Raw genomic sequence first — 12,278 nt, 5'->3', positions numbered from 1 at the left:
AACCTCCAGAGGCTCTCCAAGATGGATCTGACACCACCCAGTAGCTCTGCACAGGACAGAGAATGCAGTCTTCCTTCTCTTTACTACAGCTCTGAATCCTTCTGCAGGAGAGAGCACAGCTGTGCACAGTCTATCAAGTGAAATGTTTCTGATGCATAATCCAATCCCAACCCTTCCATCCCACTGAAAAGAGAAACAACACTGGGTTTGAGCAACTTTGCAAACAAATAGTCCCAAGCCCAGCAATGCCAGCTTCCTTCCTCTCTTTTTAATGAGAAGTATGGGCTGTTTTCTTTATTACAGCACCTGGACACAGCACACAGATCTTGTTTAGACAGAAAATAGGAGGTTTCTGCTCAAGTGGGTTTGTCTGCATGGTGAAGTTTTTGTTCAAGGGCTTGAGTGTGAATTAAAAAAATGCAGAACAACTATTTCGAATTATCTCTCGGTGTGGACACTCTCATTCAGAACTAAGAGTTTCTTTGTGTGGTTTAACTTAATCCGTTTCCAAAGCGGATTAAGCTAAACAGCACAAAGGGTCTCTTACTGCTGAATGAGAGTGGCAGCATGGAGAGACAATGAGCAATAGCTTTTTGGAGACAACTACTTCTATCCAGTATTTGGGCTTTCCCACTGGTCCAAAGCTACATTGGGAATGAGGCAATTTAGGCAAAAATGATGGTACCCGTTAGGCCTCCTGCTCATGATGAGATTGTTGCTCTGCTCCAGTCAGCAGGGACTCTGGCTCCCAACCCATTATTTACGTTCTTTAGTCCCTGCTTTCCTCAGTTCCCATCCATAATCCAGTTATGCATGGGCTCTGTGGGGCCCAGAGCCCCACCAGCCTCAGCACACATCCTCATCGATGCAATCAGCACAACCAGCATGTTGTGACCCTCACACAGACCCTGGGTTCAGCCCACTGTTCTTCCCTGTCTCCCATCAGTACAGCAGCCCCACTGTGGAGCACTGGGTGCCTCATTTTAGACCCACGCAAGTCTATACAGGTTAATCTAACACACATGCTCTGGCAGTATGCACACCACCATGTGGCTGAATCTATTTCAGGTGACAGCCTAGGCTACTCTGAGCTAAAACTCTCTCCTAGGGCCTTCCAAATGTAGAGCTTCTGCCTCAAAATGTGGCTCTGTGCAATTCTGCCGCACTCCAAACTATCCAGCCAAAAATGGATACAGAATTTAGGAGCTCATATTTGCATCACATTCAGGGAACGCCAGATACTTTACAAGCAGGAGATGCAAGATTGTAGCCTGCAACGGACACGCTTCCAGCCAAACTGAAGACACTACATTTTACTTAAGCCTTCTGACGAACAAGTGTTCACAAATCTCCACCCATCAGCCAAAGCCCTGCAAACACTCCACACCAGGTTCTCCAAGCCCAGCCACATAACCCACAAGAAACGGACGCTCCGCAGCACATGCCAACACACATACCCGGCTGCCTTCTCTAAGAGCAATGCTGAGAGTTGCCAGCTCCTAGGATTTTACAGCCAGTCCAGCACTACTTGCTATTTTTCCATAAAGCACGGTAGCCCATAAGCCAAGTGTTTAGGGAAGAACCTCAGCCTGCACTTTCAGCACACAACAAGCCCCTGAACTGCTGCAGAGAAAAGTTTGAGAATGTGAGGGGAGTGTACCCTGCAGGCTCAGGAACCAGAGAACAAATAAAGAGAATACAAAATGTATTATTTAAGAAACAGAAAACAAACAAACACATACCAAAAAAAAAAAATAATAATAATAAAGAAGAAGAAAACACATACAAAAAAAACGTCCACCAATCCTCATGATCCTTTGAGACCTGACTCATGATCCTAGAACAATTGGGGTTGGCAGTACGATATGTTTTACAGCATTTATTCACAGCTGAAATATCTCAACATTCAGAGTTTCCAGAGCTGCTCGCAAAGCTCTTGACTACAAGTAAGTGTGACAATTTGTCCCAGATGCTGATCCAGCCCCAAGGTGTCTTCTGAAGGTACTTCAGCACTGACTGATATTTGCAGAAGCACTAAATCCCTGCTCCCTTCACAGTAAGAGGTACAAATCTGCACACTTCCAGTCTCAGCATTAAAACAGAGAGATTGCTTCAGTATCCAAACACCACTAGTAGAGAATGGACATTATGACACAGAGTAAAGGCAATGCCATAAACAGTCCCCAAAAGTCTGAATTCCTCTGCAAATTTATCAAATTACTCAATGACATTTCTTCTCTGCTCTACTCAAACCAAGCACTAGATTTCCCATTCATATTTAGTGGGTACTGAATATAATGTGTGCTTTATAGGAACCTGTCCAAAATAATTTTATCAGGCTGCTGGTAGATGAATTCTATACTTAGTCCCAAAGACTCGGGTTTGAGCACATTTTAAAACACAACCCTTCCCAAAAAATAAAAATAAAAAATGCACTGCTGTAGCAGTGAAAGATTTACCCACAAAATTCTCAGCAAGTTTAATTTGTTCTATGGCTGAATTCCATGCAGCTCTGAAAATCCGGAGCAAGATGTTTGCACACTTTTGGGCATACATTAATGAAACATCTTGTTTACTTTGCAACTGCCAGAGCAATTAGCCAAATAAAGTATAGAGCATTTAAAAAGCACAGTCACTAAAGAAGCTTTCCAATTAAGCCTGCCTGAGTGTTTCTGCAGTGTGAGTCTGCAGGACCTGTGTATTGGGTCCAAGCACTAAGGCGTGACCAACCTGCCATCAGGGGCTGCTAGGCTGCCACTACAATGCAAACACCCTCTTGACACAGAGCACTGACATGAAACACACACTACTCCTACCCTGACACCTCCACATTCCTGCAGCTCTCAACACAAGCTGTGTGCTCAGGGGATTGCTCTGCAGATCTCTGCAGAGGAGGGTGTCCCATCACGGGCACACGTGGCCTATCTCAAAACATCTCAGAGGATTACTGCAAAGGAAGAACAGCCTCTCTACAACAAAATATTAAAGACAAACAAAGCAAGAGCTTTAAAAAGCCCTCTCTGGGCACCATGAGTGGGAGTTGCAAGATTACACATCTTGGCTCTACACATAGAGGACTGCAAACATGCTTGGATGCACCCCACTTCTGCCCTGAAGCGTTTGATGGGACAGTAGGTGAATTCTAAAATCTAGATAAACCTCATGATTTCATAGGTACTTCTCCTTTTTTCCCTAAACACATAAGTGCAAAACATATGAGATTGAAAAAAATTAGGAGGAAAGGAGAGCAGACTCGGCTGCTCCGACTGTAAATGCTCTGGGAAACAACTCCTGATCCCCCCAAAATGCCCAGCAGCCACAGACACGCTCTCCACATGTGTCGAAGATGTTGAGAACAGAGAGTACATTTTTGAGATGGTTTTGCCTTAAGTTTTGCTTGTCATATTATGTTTTGAAAACACATTTTCACCTCCTTAAGCAAAAAAAAGGAAGAAAAAAAAAATAGATATACTACTACACAGTGATTCTTTGTTCTTGGGGATTCAGTCTACTTCATGGCTGTGTTCATTATATATTAGAAAACCCAGGCCAAACAGTACAAGAAGTCCTCCCCCAAGGTAACATTTACATTTACTTCAAAAGGCCTCCCTGCAGAAGAAAATGCAGGAATTTTTTAAACCTTTAACTGATTTGTAAGAAACATACTGCACCAAACCACCACCATTTTGGGTTCAGACTGTTTTTGCCTGCTACAAAGAAAGCTAAAAGCAAGTCTTTGTGTAGCCAAGACAGCAGGAAGCAGAACCCAGGGAACAGCCTTCACCCATCCTTCTGCCCAAACCAGGGTACAGCTTAGTCAGAATATTTACTTTGCAAAGAACAGGGAATAACAACATGCACTCCTACAACCGTAAAGAGAAAAACATACACAGATAAAAATGGTTCTGAAGGATCTTGCATTCTGTAGAAGGCAGATTTTAGAGATGCTAATATGGTTACACCTCATTTTTGCTTGCCCATCTGCACCGTAACCCAGAGTTTTCAGGTGAGAATCTCAGTGCTGGGGCACCCAGCCTGCACCCCTATCACCACGCTGTCTCAGGTGAGAAGAGCAGGTTAAGTCCACATTGAACAAGGGATTTCAGGGCAACTAGCCTACTTGTCTAGAAGAACTCCCAACTGAGGCCTATTTTACACCCAAAAACTTATTTTTCCAACAAAATCAGAGGTCGGGGGGAAAAAAGGGGAAGAAAATAGCCATAAAATCCTTTCAAAGTCACAGCCTCATCATTGTACTATCCACAGGCTGAATTCAAAATTTTGACCTAGTAAGCTTAATAGTGTACTATTAAAACAATTTTTTCCCCAGTTTTCTTTCACCTTTGGACACAGATAAACAGCATGACTGTGCCAAAGCAAGATGCAAGAGTCTTACAAGATGAGTGAAGCTCCTAAATGCAAATAAATGTATTGGTCTTAAATGGAGCCTCATGCTGTACCTTCCTCAAGACATGCTGAACATAATTTCAGTTTAATATTCTGTTTCTCATTATGGGCCTTGGAGACTCTCTCAAGCACCATGAAAAGCAGTATTAACCCAGCCCTCAGCACTGGGGGCAATCCAGCCAAATTATTCATGCTGGTCTTTTGCTTCCATTTTTGTATTCTTAATGTTCTTAAACAAATCTGAAAGGAGCAGGGCTGACAAATAGTATAGACTTTACTTAAGACATTATAGACGGCCATGTTCTGCAGACCTGAGTCATTAAGCTAAAAACTCACACTGAAGCCAAAGGGAGTTTCATCGAAGCTGGGTGTAAAGGCTGAGGCCCTGACAAAGAGCCCGTGTTAATCAGAGCCAAGCACTGAAAAGCAAGAATGTTAAATAAAATTTAAAAAAATAAATAAAATAAATAAAAAAGAGGAAAATGAAAAAGAAGAAAGAAAGAAAGAAAGAAAGAAAGAAAGAAAGAAAGAAAGAAAGAAAGAAAGAAAGAAAGAAAGAAAGAAAGAAAGAAAGAAAGAAAGAAAGAAAGAAAGAAAGAAAGAAAGAAAGAAAGAAAGAAAGAAAGAAAGAAAGAAAGAAAGAAAGAAAGAAAGAAAGAAAGAAAGAAAGAAAGAAAGAAAGGAAAGAAAGAAAGAAAGAAAGAAAGAAAGAAAGAAAGAAAGAAAGAAAGAAAGAAAGAAAGAAAGAAAGAAAGAAAGAAAGAAAGAAAGAAAGAAAGAAAGAAAGAAAGAAAGAAAGAAAGAAAGAAAGAAAGAAAGAAAGAAAGAAAGAAAGAAAAAACCCACACGCTTTCCTTCCCTCTCTTTGTAATGCAGCTATAAAGATTAGCCTTCATACTGATTTCAGAGATATGCTAAAGATAAGAAATGATTTGCAGGTGTTAGCATTTTCCTGTAGATGTTCGGGGCAGCACAACTGAACTCAGGAAATAAAACTGGCACGGATAAGCTTGGCGGGCAGACAAGATGTAGCAGCATGGGTGGAGAGCCCATTTCTGTCCCTATAGCCACGCAGAAATACAAGCTTGTCCATGAAGTACTGCTTATTGTTCCATGCAAGCATTCTCAGATAGGCAGAAGGAGGTATGGAGGTACAGAGCCCAGTACAAGAGCAGCCAAACTCCCCCCCCAGGTGCTACATGTGGCAGTGATGAGTGGGGACCAGAGAAATCTTACACATCCCTGGATAACTGGCATCCACTGCTGCTTCATCTGCTGTCCATCACTGCTGCTTCCCTGAATGCCACTACCCAGCCCATTCTCACTTTTTTTTAACCAAAAAAAAAAAAGAGAAAACAACAACACAGTTTTACTCCACAGAATGCATCTGACCTGGGGTGGATGCCAGGAAAAAGTGTGGAAAAAAAGAAGCTGCCTTTACTTATTTATTTTAACAGAACAAGGCAAAACAGCTTTCTCTTAGAAATAATAACAAAACCTTGCAGAATCTGCACTCCCCACACCTCAAAACCCACTGCTCCCCCGTCCTGCTCTTCCGCCTCCTCCTTTTTCCTCCATCATTGTAAGTAGCACAAAAGATCACATTACAAATGCCAGCTGTGGCTCTTTTGGAAGGTGGCCTCCATCTCGGAGGTAGTATATGTTCCTCACAGCTTAAGTGGTTGCTATGGTAAATATGCTTTTTATTGAATAGCAGAGTGAAACTGCTTTTAAAAAGACCCATAAGAACCCCATAAATGGTCAAAATACACGGCAGATCAACCTCAGCCTTCCTGGAAACAGGGTTTTTTTTTTATTTTCCAAAATGATCTTGATTTTTATACTGGCAGCGCTCTTTTTAGTGCATATGTGTGTTCAACTCATCTTCATATTGCCCATTCCCAGTGGAGGGGCTAAGGGAGCTGGCAGTAGTGATGCTGTGAGCAGGGAGCCTAACCAGGACCGGCACCGCAAGCTGCTTTGATTTTCAAAGGCAAGCTGGAGGGACAGCAGGCGCTCAAATGTGCAGGTGATGTCCAGTTCTGCCACCCAAACTCAGCCTGCCCTTAGGCTGCCAACAGCTGGGAGAACTTCCCACTACCTCACAAATCTTCCTGCAAGACCATACTACCAGCAAGCCTAAGCTGTGAACCCAGACCCAGAGCCCAGGGGGAGTTGGTTCTTGGGCACAGCATTTAGAAAAACACTAAAAGAAAGAAGTTATTTTGGTGCGTTTCTTATCAGGGAGAAGACGGTGACAGGTTTTGATGGCTGCCCCTTTCTGAATAAGCAGCCAAACATCACTTCTCCCACCTCTTCCTTCAATAACAGCCCAAGCGTGCAAAAAGGAAAAACAAAGTCATTCTAAAAAATGGAAGCAACCAGTGTTTCAACTAAGCAAGTATTGGACTGTACTCATCACTTTGCCACACTGGGCAGTCCATTCTGCAGTCTATTTTAGAAGCTATGAACTCTAGAAGATATGGAACTTTTCTTTTAATTAAAAACAAACAAACAAACTTCAGGCACTCATAGCAAAGGGCTGACACTTCTCAAGTTAGAAACAATAGTGAAACAACAAAAACTTTTACTACGATTTACAATATCTAACAAACCATATACATGTCTAGTCTATCAACTGTATCCGCTTTAGACTTCATAACAGAAGAGAAAGAACAAGTATTGTCTCTTGGGATCAATCTTGTCATCCGTTCATCATAAAAGTTTTTAAAAAACACAAAATTTAACAATAAAGAATCACAGAAGAAATATTCTAAACCACTACATGCCATTTTTCCAGAGTTAAACTCTCCAGATAGGCCCTCAGAGCTAAACAGCTCCTTAATGATAGATTGTGCTGAATCTGGCCAGAGGTGAGGACAGGAAATGCATAATGCCCCTCTGACACAGAACCATATAAACAGATTCTTTTTGAATCTGTGTGGATGTTGTTTCAGAAAATAAAATGAAATTCCAATACTTTTCGCATGCAAATTTGTATTGAATATTTCAAATTCAACACTGTCTTTCAAACAGATGCAAGAAAATTTAACCAAGAAGTTAATAAGATAAAAGACTGTAGAACAAGGAAGCATTTTGGTTCTTTTTTTTTTTTTTTGCTTTCCAAAAGTATCTCTCCATTAATTTCAGTTCAACATAATCATGTGTAAACCAACTGGATCACAATTCATTGCCACTAAATCATTCTGCAGTACACAATCTTAAAGCATTTTCAACTCTATGCTCTCCTAATAAGCACAGAGCTAAGCAGCATAAATGATAACTTAACAAGCGGCCCAGGAATGAAATATATATTCCTTCCTTTTACCATGGGCTTCTTAGAGTTTCTGTTTCTTTGCAAGTATTTATCTTTCTGTTTGTGCAAAAGAAAAGTGATGACAATCAATGCGATTGAGGTCAAATGCCTTTAAGAAAAAAATAGAAAACAAATAAAGAACATCTTCCGTGTTTACTTACAACAATGTGTGCTGGAGATGGAGACCTAGCATCCTTGAGGGCTTGTCTACTCTGAAGGCTCCCTGCCTGAACATCAAGCAGTGGCCATTTCATCTGCAGATACTGGATGGAGGAAACAAAAATGGGAAAAGAAAAATGAGTTCAGAAAAGAAAGGCAAAAAAAAAAAAAAAAAAAAAAAAAAAAAAAAAAAAAGCAAATCTTAGGTAACATGGGCAAAAAGATATAAATTAAAACGTATGCAAGGAGCTGAAACAAAAATTAAGACAACTTTGCATGTTTGTGGAAATCAAAAAAAACATCTAACAGTCCCATCCCACCAAATCACAGTTCAGGAATAAGAAAATATGGCAGACTGCAGAGACAATACTACAATAATTTTATTAATCATAGCAAACCTAGAAAAGCCACCCAGAGGCAAAGTATCACAACCACAAAGAAGATGGTACAAGGAAGGGGAAGGTAGATTATCAGTCTCAGGAGACAGAAAACACCTATCAGTAGTTAAGAATATGATCTCAGTATTTAAAGGATCGTATCTGTTGGCCTTCTTTCAATAAATGCAGCATGTCAACAACTCTAACTTCACCCTGAAGGCAGATGTCTGCCCAAAAAGCAGTGCTGAGTTCACATCCATTCTGGCTCTCAGCATCTATCTTTTCTCCTTTCCACTGGCTCTGGAAGTCACCGTGGGTTGTTTTCTTCTTGCTCATCATCACCAGGAGACAACTCTTAAGGGACTTGCACAGTGTAACTTATTCAATTACATAGCCAAACTCAATAATCTCTCCAGTTGATGATGTCCAAGACAGAATATAGCCTGGTGCATACACTCTCAGCTGCTCTGGCCAGACACTCAACAGATAGCCAGAACATATTTATGTCACAGATGCTGGTCTGAATATAAGGTCGATCTACAGTATAAGAGGGTGGTGATTCAGAAAAGGAAAGAAAAGTAGAAACAAAACAAAACAGACCCTCACATCATCAAATATCAACTAAAACTAAATCTAATTTCTGTCTGAGCTTTACACTCCGTGTGGTGATACTCTGTGCCAATGGTTAACATGTGATCTCTAAAAGCCCTATATTGTGCAGGAAAGACCTAAGAAAAGCAGCTGTGTGCATCGATCTAACCACTACAGAAGATCCTGTTCAGCACTGGACTCTGATTGACCTAACAGGTCTATTCCTAGAAAATATCTAGAGAAATAGTTATGTTTACTCATCGCTTTTTTTCTTTTTGTGTGTGTGTGTGTGTGTGTGTGTGCGAGTTATCTTGAAGGAGAACCATGCACAAACAGCCCCTGCCACTCCAACTAACAACGGAAGCTTTATTTAAATCTCTGTGAAGGAAGGAAGGAGATCTGGTTCCACGCTTTCAGCACATCACTATCACATTTGCTCGTGTATGCAAAACATTTGCTAGCATGCAAGGCCAGTTTGCTGCAAGACCCATAGGCACGGACCAAAAGCAGGAGGATGTACTCCCATTTCCCATCGCTTGGCAGGTCTGAGATTTCTGAGCTACTGGAATGCAAATAAACAAAGCCATACTCTGGATTTGTGCTCCATACAAGTTCCTCAAGTTCCAAGAAGTCTTGTATTTTTATTCGTCTTCACATTTGGGATTTGTACAGTGTGGACCAGAATGTTTCAGCAGTTCTTGAAAACAAGAAATAAAACCCAAACAAACGAGAACTAGTCTACTGTAAGCAACTAATTTCTAACTAATTTCTAACTTTCTAACTCATACCACTTGATAGTAAGCCTCTGGATACTTGATCGCTTGTATCAAATCCCTGTTCTTCCATGTAGGCAATCACGACGTAAATTCAAAAGTTGAGATTATGTTTGTGGTATTAAAGGAATGCTTAAAAGCACAACCCAAATGCACAGAAATGAATTCAAAGCTGAAGACGACTGAGAGCTTCTTAACTTCAGGGTGGATTTGATAAATTTCAGATTTGTGAACAGCACCATTAAAACAAGGCACTGATAGATTTTTTGGAGTCTGTCAGTCGTCTTTCACATTCACTGATCTTAACTCCACCACATAAAGAGGCACGCAGATTTCCAGGAAGGAACAAAAACTCCATAGCATTTGTCCTGATGGGTCACAGTGCCTAACAGCTTCCCCTGTCTCTTCAGCCAGGGAGTGAAGTACTAAACACTGGTAAAAGGCACTGTCATTCTAGAGACTGCATTTATTTCTTCTTCGGAGGCAGATGTCTTCACAGGATGTCTGCCTCCTGACTCATGACTGTTTAGGAGATGTGAGAAGTTACTTCTAGCACAGCTAAAGTCCTTACAAGAACCAGCCAGCTTACAGAACATGGCCAGTGAGTGACTGTCCACCTAAACAAAGCAATCACACATGTTTCCATGACCACTTGATCATCATGAACAGCTCTGGAATGCCATAAACCTGATAACTCCTGAAGGATCTCATGTCAGTAATTGTTCTAAATGACAGGTCAAGAAATGCATGGGCTTCTCTGAGTCTGTTCCTGAGGGCAGACCAAGAAACACTGACACAGCAGCAGGAACTAGCTCACATCAGAGCCTATCTTGCCAGGAGTTACAGTAGGGGTTATAAAGCTTTCAGGACTGCCTGCTCTGCTCTTTTTACTAGCACTAAGTTCCCATATGGAGAAACAGGGCAAGACAGCATGATCATTCCTGTTCTAACTCCATCTTGCAAGAGCCAAGAGAAGTAGTTCAAAAAAAGCTTCAGGAAGAGCTGGCCAATGCTTTGCTTTTCTGTGCTGTAAACTCTTGCAGTTTAGGCTCTCAGTAAAGTCTGTTACCCATCCCTGCCAAAACAGGTTCAGAAATCTTCCAGCAATGGCTCAAACACAGCTGATGCCAATTGTCTGGAACTCACTGTTTTTGGGCACCCTTTGTGCCCAGCAGGAGCAGCCCCAACCAGCAAGGCCCCATTTCACACCTACAAAACATCATCCATTTTCATGAGTGAGGGTACGAGGATCAGCAAAGCAGCTTGCACAACTCCACTGAGCAGCCAGCCCTCATCACAGGTATGAGGCCTATCCACTATGCAGACAGGGCCACTGGCCTCAAGCAGACAGACCTACATCTTCAGCAGTGGGATGGTCACAACATGGGCTGTCCTGCTGGCTGCAATGCCAGCCCCGTTGATAAAGTACAAAATATTAGCATTGTTTAAGGTGACGAGCCTGACTCAAGGTCTCCTCATCCAAGAATTGTCATGCCTGTAACACAATATTGATGTGGTGGCTTATAATTCTTATTTTACATAAAAGCTTCATTGTGTGCCAAATTCAATCTCCACAGGCTACCTGAGCCACAGATTTTTACGAGTCTACATTTCAGCGCTGCGAGTCTACAATACACATAATTTTCAATTATGTTAGGGCAGAACAGGATCACTGCCTATATAACATTACTGGTTGGAGGAAATGAGACTCAGCCCTACTGCCGAGCGAGCTAACCAGATCCAGATGGTGGGCAGAGCACGGCCCGGCCGAGCTGCAGCGTGGCTGCCCTCCACAACTCTCTCTTTCACAATGAGGCGGATGCCAGCCCCAGCCCCTCCGTGCTGCATGGGATCAGGGGAGCCGTGTCACGGCACCCACGTGCAGCACAGGGAGGGTGAGGGAAGGGGAGGGAGGCGTGATGGCTTTTGCAGGTCTACTACTGCTACACTGCGCTACAATATTCTTATTAAAAAGGAGAAGGAGGAAAAAAAAAATCAGGCGCTATTACAGCAGAGAGGTAAATCCTTTCCTTCCTCAAGCAACTAAATAGCAGGAAATCCTATTCTCTCGGCCCTAAATGCAGATTTGAGCCAGACAGTTCCTCTGATTTGCAAGGAGTCCACAAAAATTCAAGGCTGACTTTCCCAGCCTCCGACACTGGGCTTGCATTCCTGCACCAGGGGGGAAGGGGAGGCGGGGGAAGTCCTCACTGCCCTGCTCCTGTAAGCGCTGGACACACGCTTGCTCCTCTCCCATCCTGGGCTCAGCTGGAAGTCACGAACTGCCTGCACAAACATCGGACTTTTCAACAAGTTAACTCTAACAAATCTGTGCAAATTATTTTGGAGGAAAACTGTTGAAATAGGCTCCATTGGCATGCTTCTGACATTTTTTAAAGTAATGTCATCTTGGCATATTTTATTTCTGCTTAACAATATGATCTGATGGGGACCATTAGCATGTGTGTGTTTAAAAAAAAAAAAAAAAAAGTTTTATGGCAAGTCTCAGAGAGCTTAAGCAAAATAATTGTTAAGCTCCAGGCCTCTGCACAAAAATTAAAATACGTATGGGGTGAGCGGACTTGAGAGAAACCAAAGCTTTTAAAAGGGCTGTTAAATTGTCAGCACAAGGGAAAAGCCAAATGATTTGAACAG

The 12,278-nt window shown here is 42.0% G+C and overlaps 1 protein-coding gene across 22 annotated transcripts in view; it reads right to left on the bottom strand.

The window, feature by feature from the left end:
- The window catches only part of TCF7L2 (transcription factor 7 like 2), a 171,154-nt gene that overhangs the window by 101,929 nt on the left and 56,947 nt on the right, over positions 1–12,278 (bottom strand). For all 22 annotated transcript variants that reach the window (XM_048945638.1, XM_048945639.1, XM_048945644.1 and 19 more), the window contains exon 4: positions 7,885–7,986. In XM_048945638.1, coding sequence (XP_048801595.1) covers positions 7,885–7,986 — 102 coding nt within the window. The remainder of the gene's footprint in view (positions 1–7,884; positions 7,987–12,278) is intronic.

This window comes from Lagopus muta, chromosome 5 (assembly GCF_023343835.1).
Source record: "Lagopus muta isolate bLagMut1 chromosome 5, bLagMut1 primary, whole genome shotgun sequence".
In the NCBI taxonomy this organism is placed as follows: domain Eukaryota; kingdom Metazoa; phylum Chordata; class Aves; order Galliformes; family Phasianidae; genus Lagopus; species Lagopus muta.
This window is presented reverse-complemented; position numbering and strand designations above follow the sequence as displayed.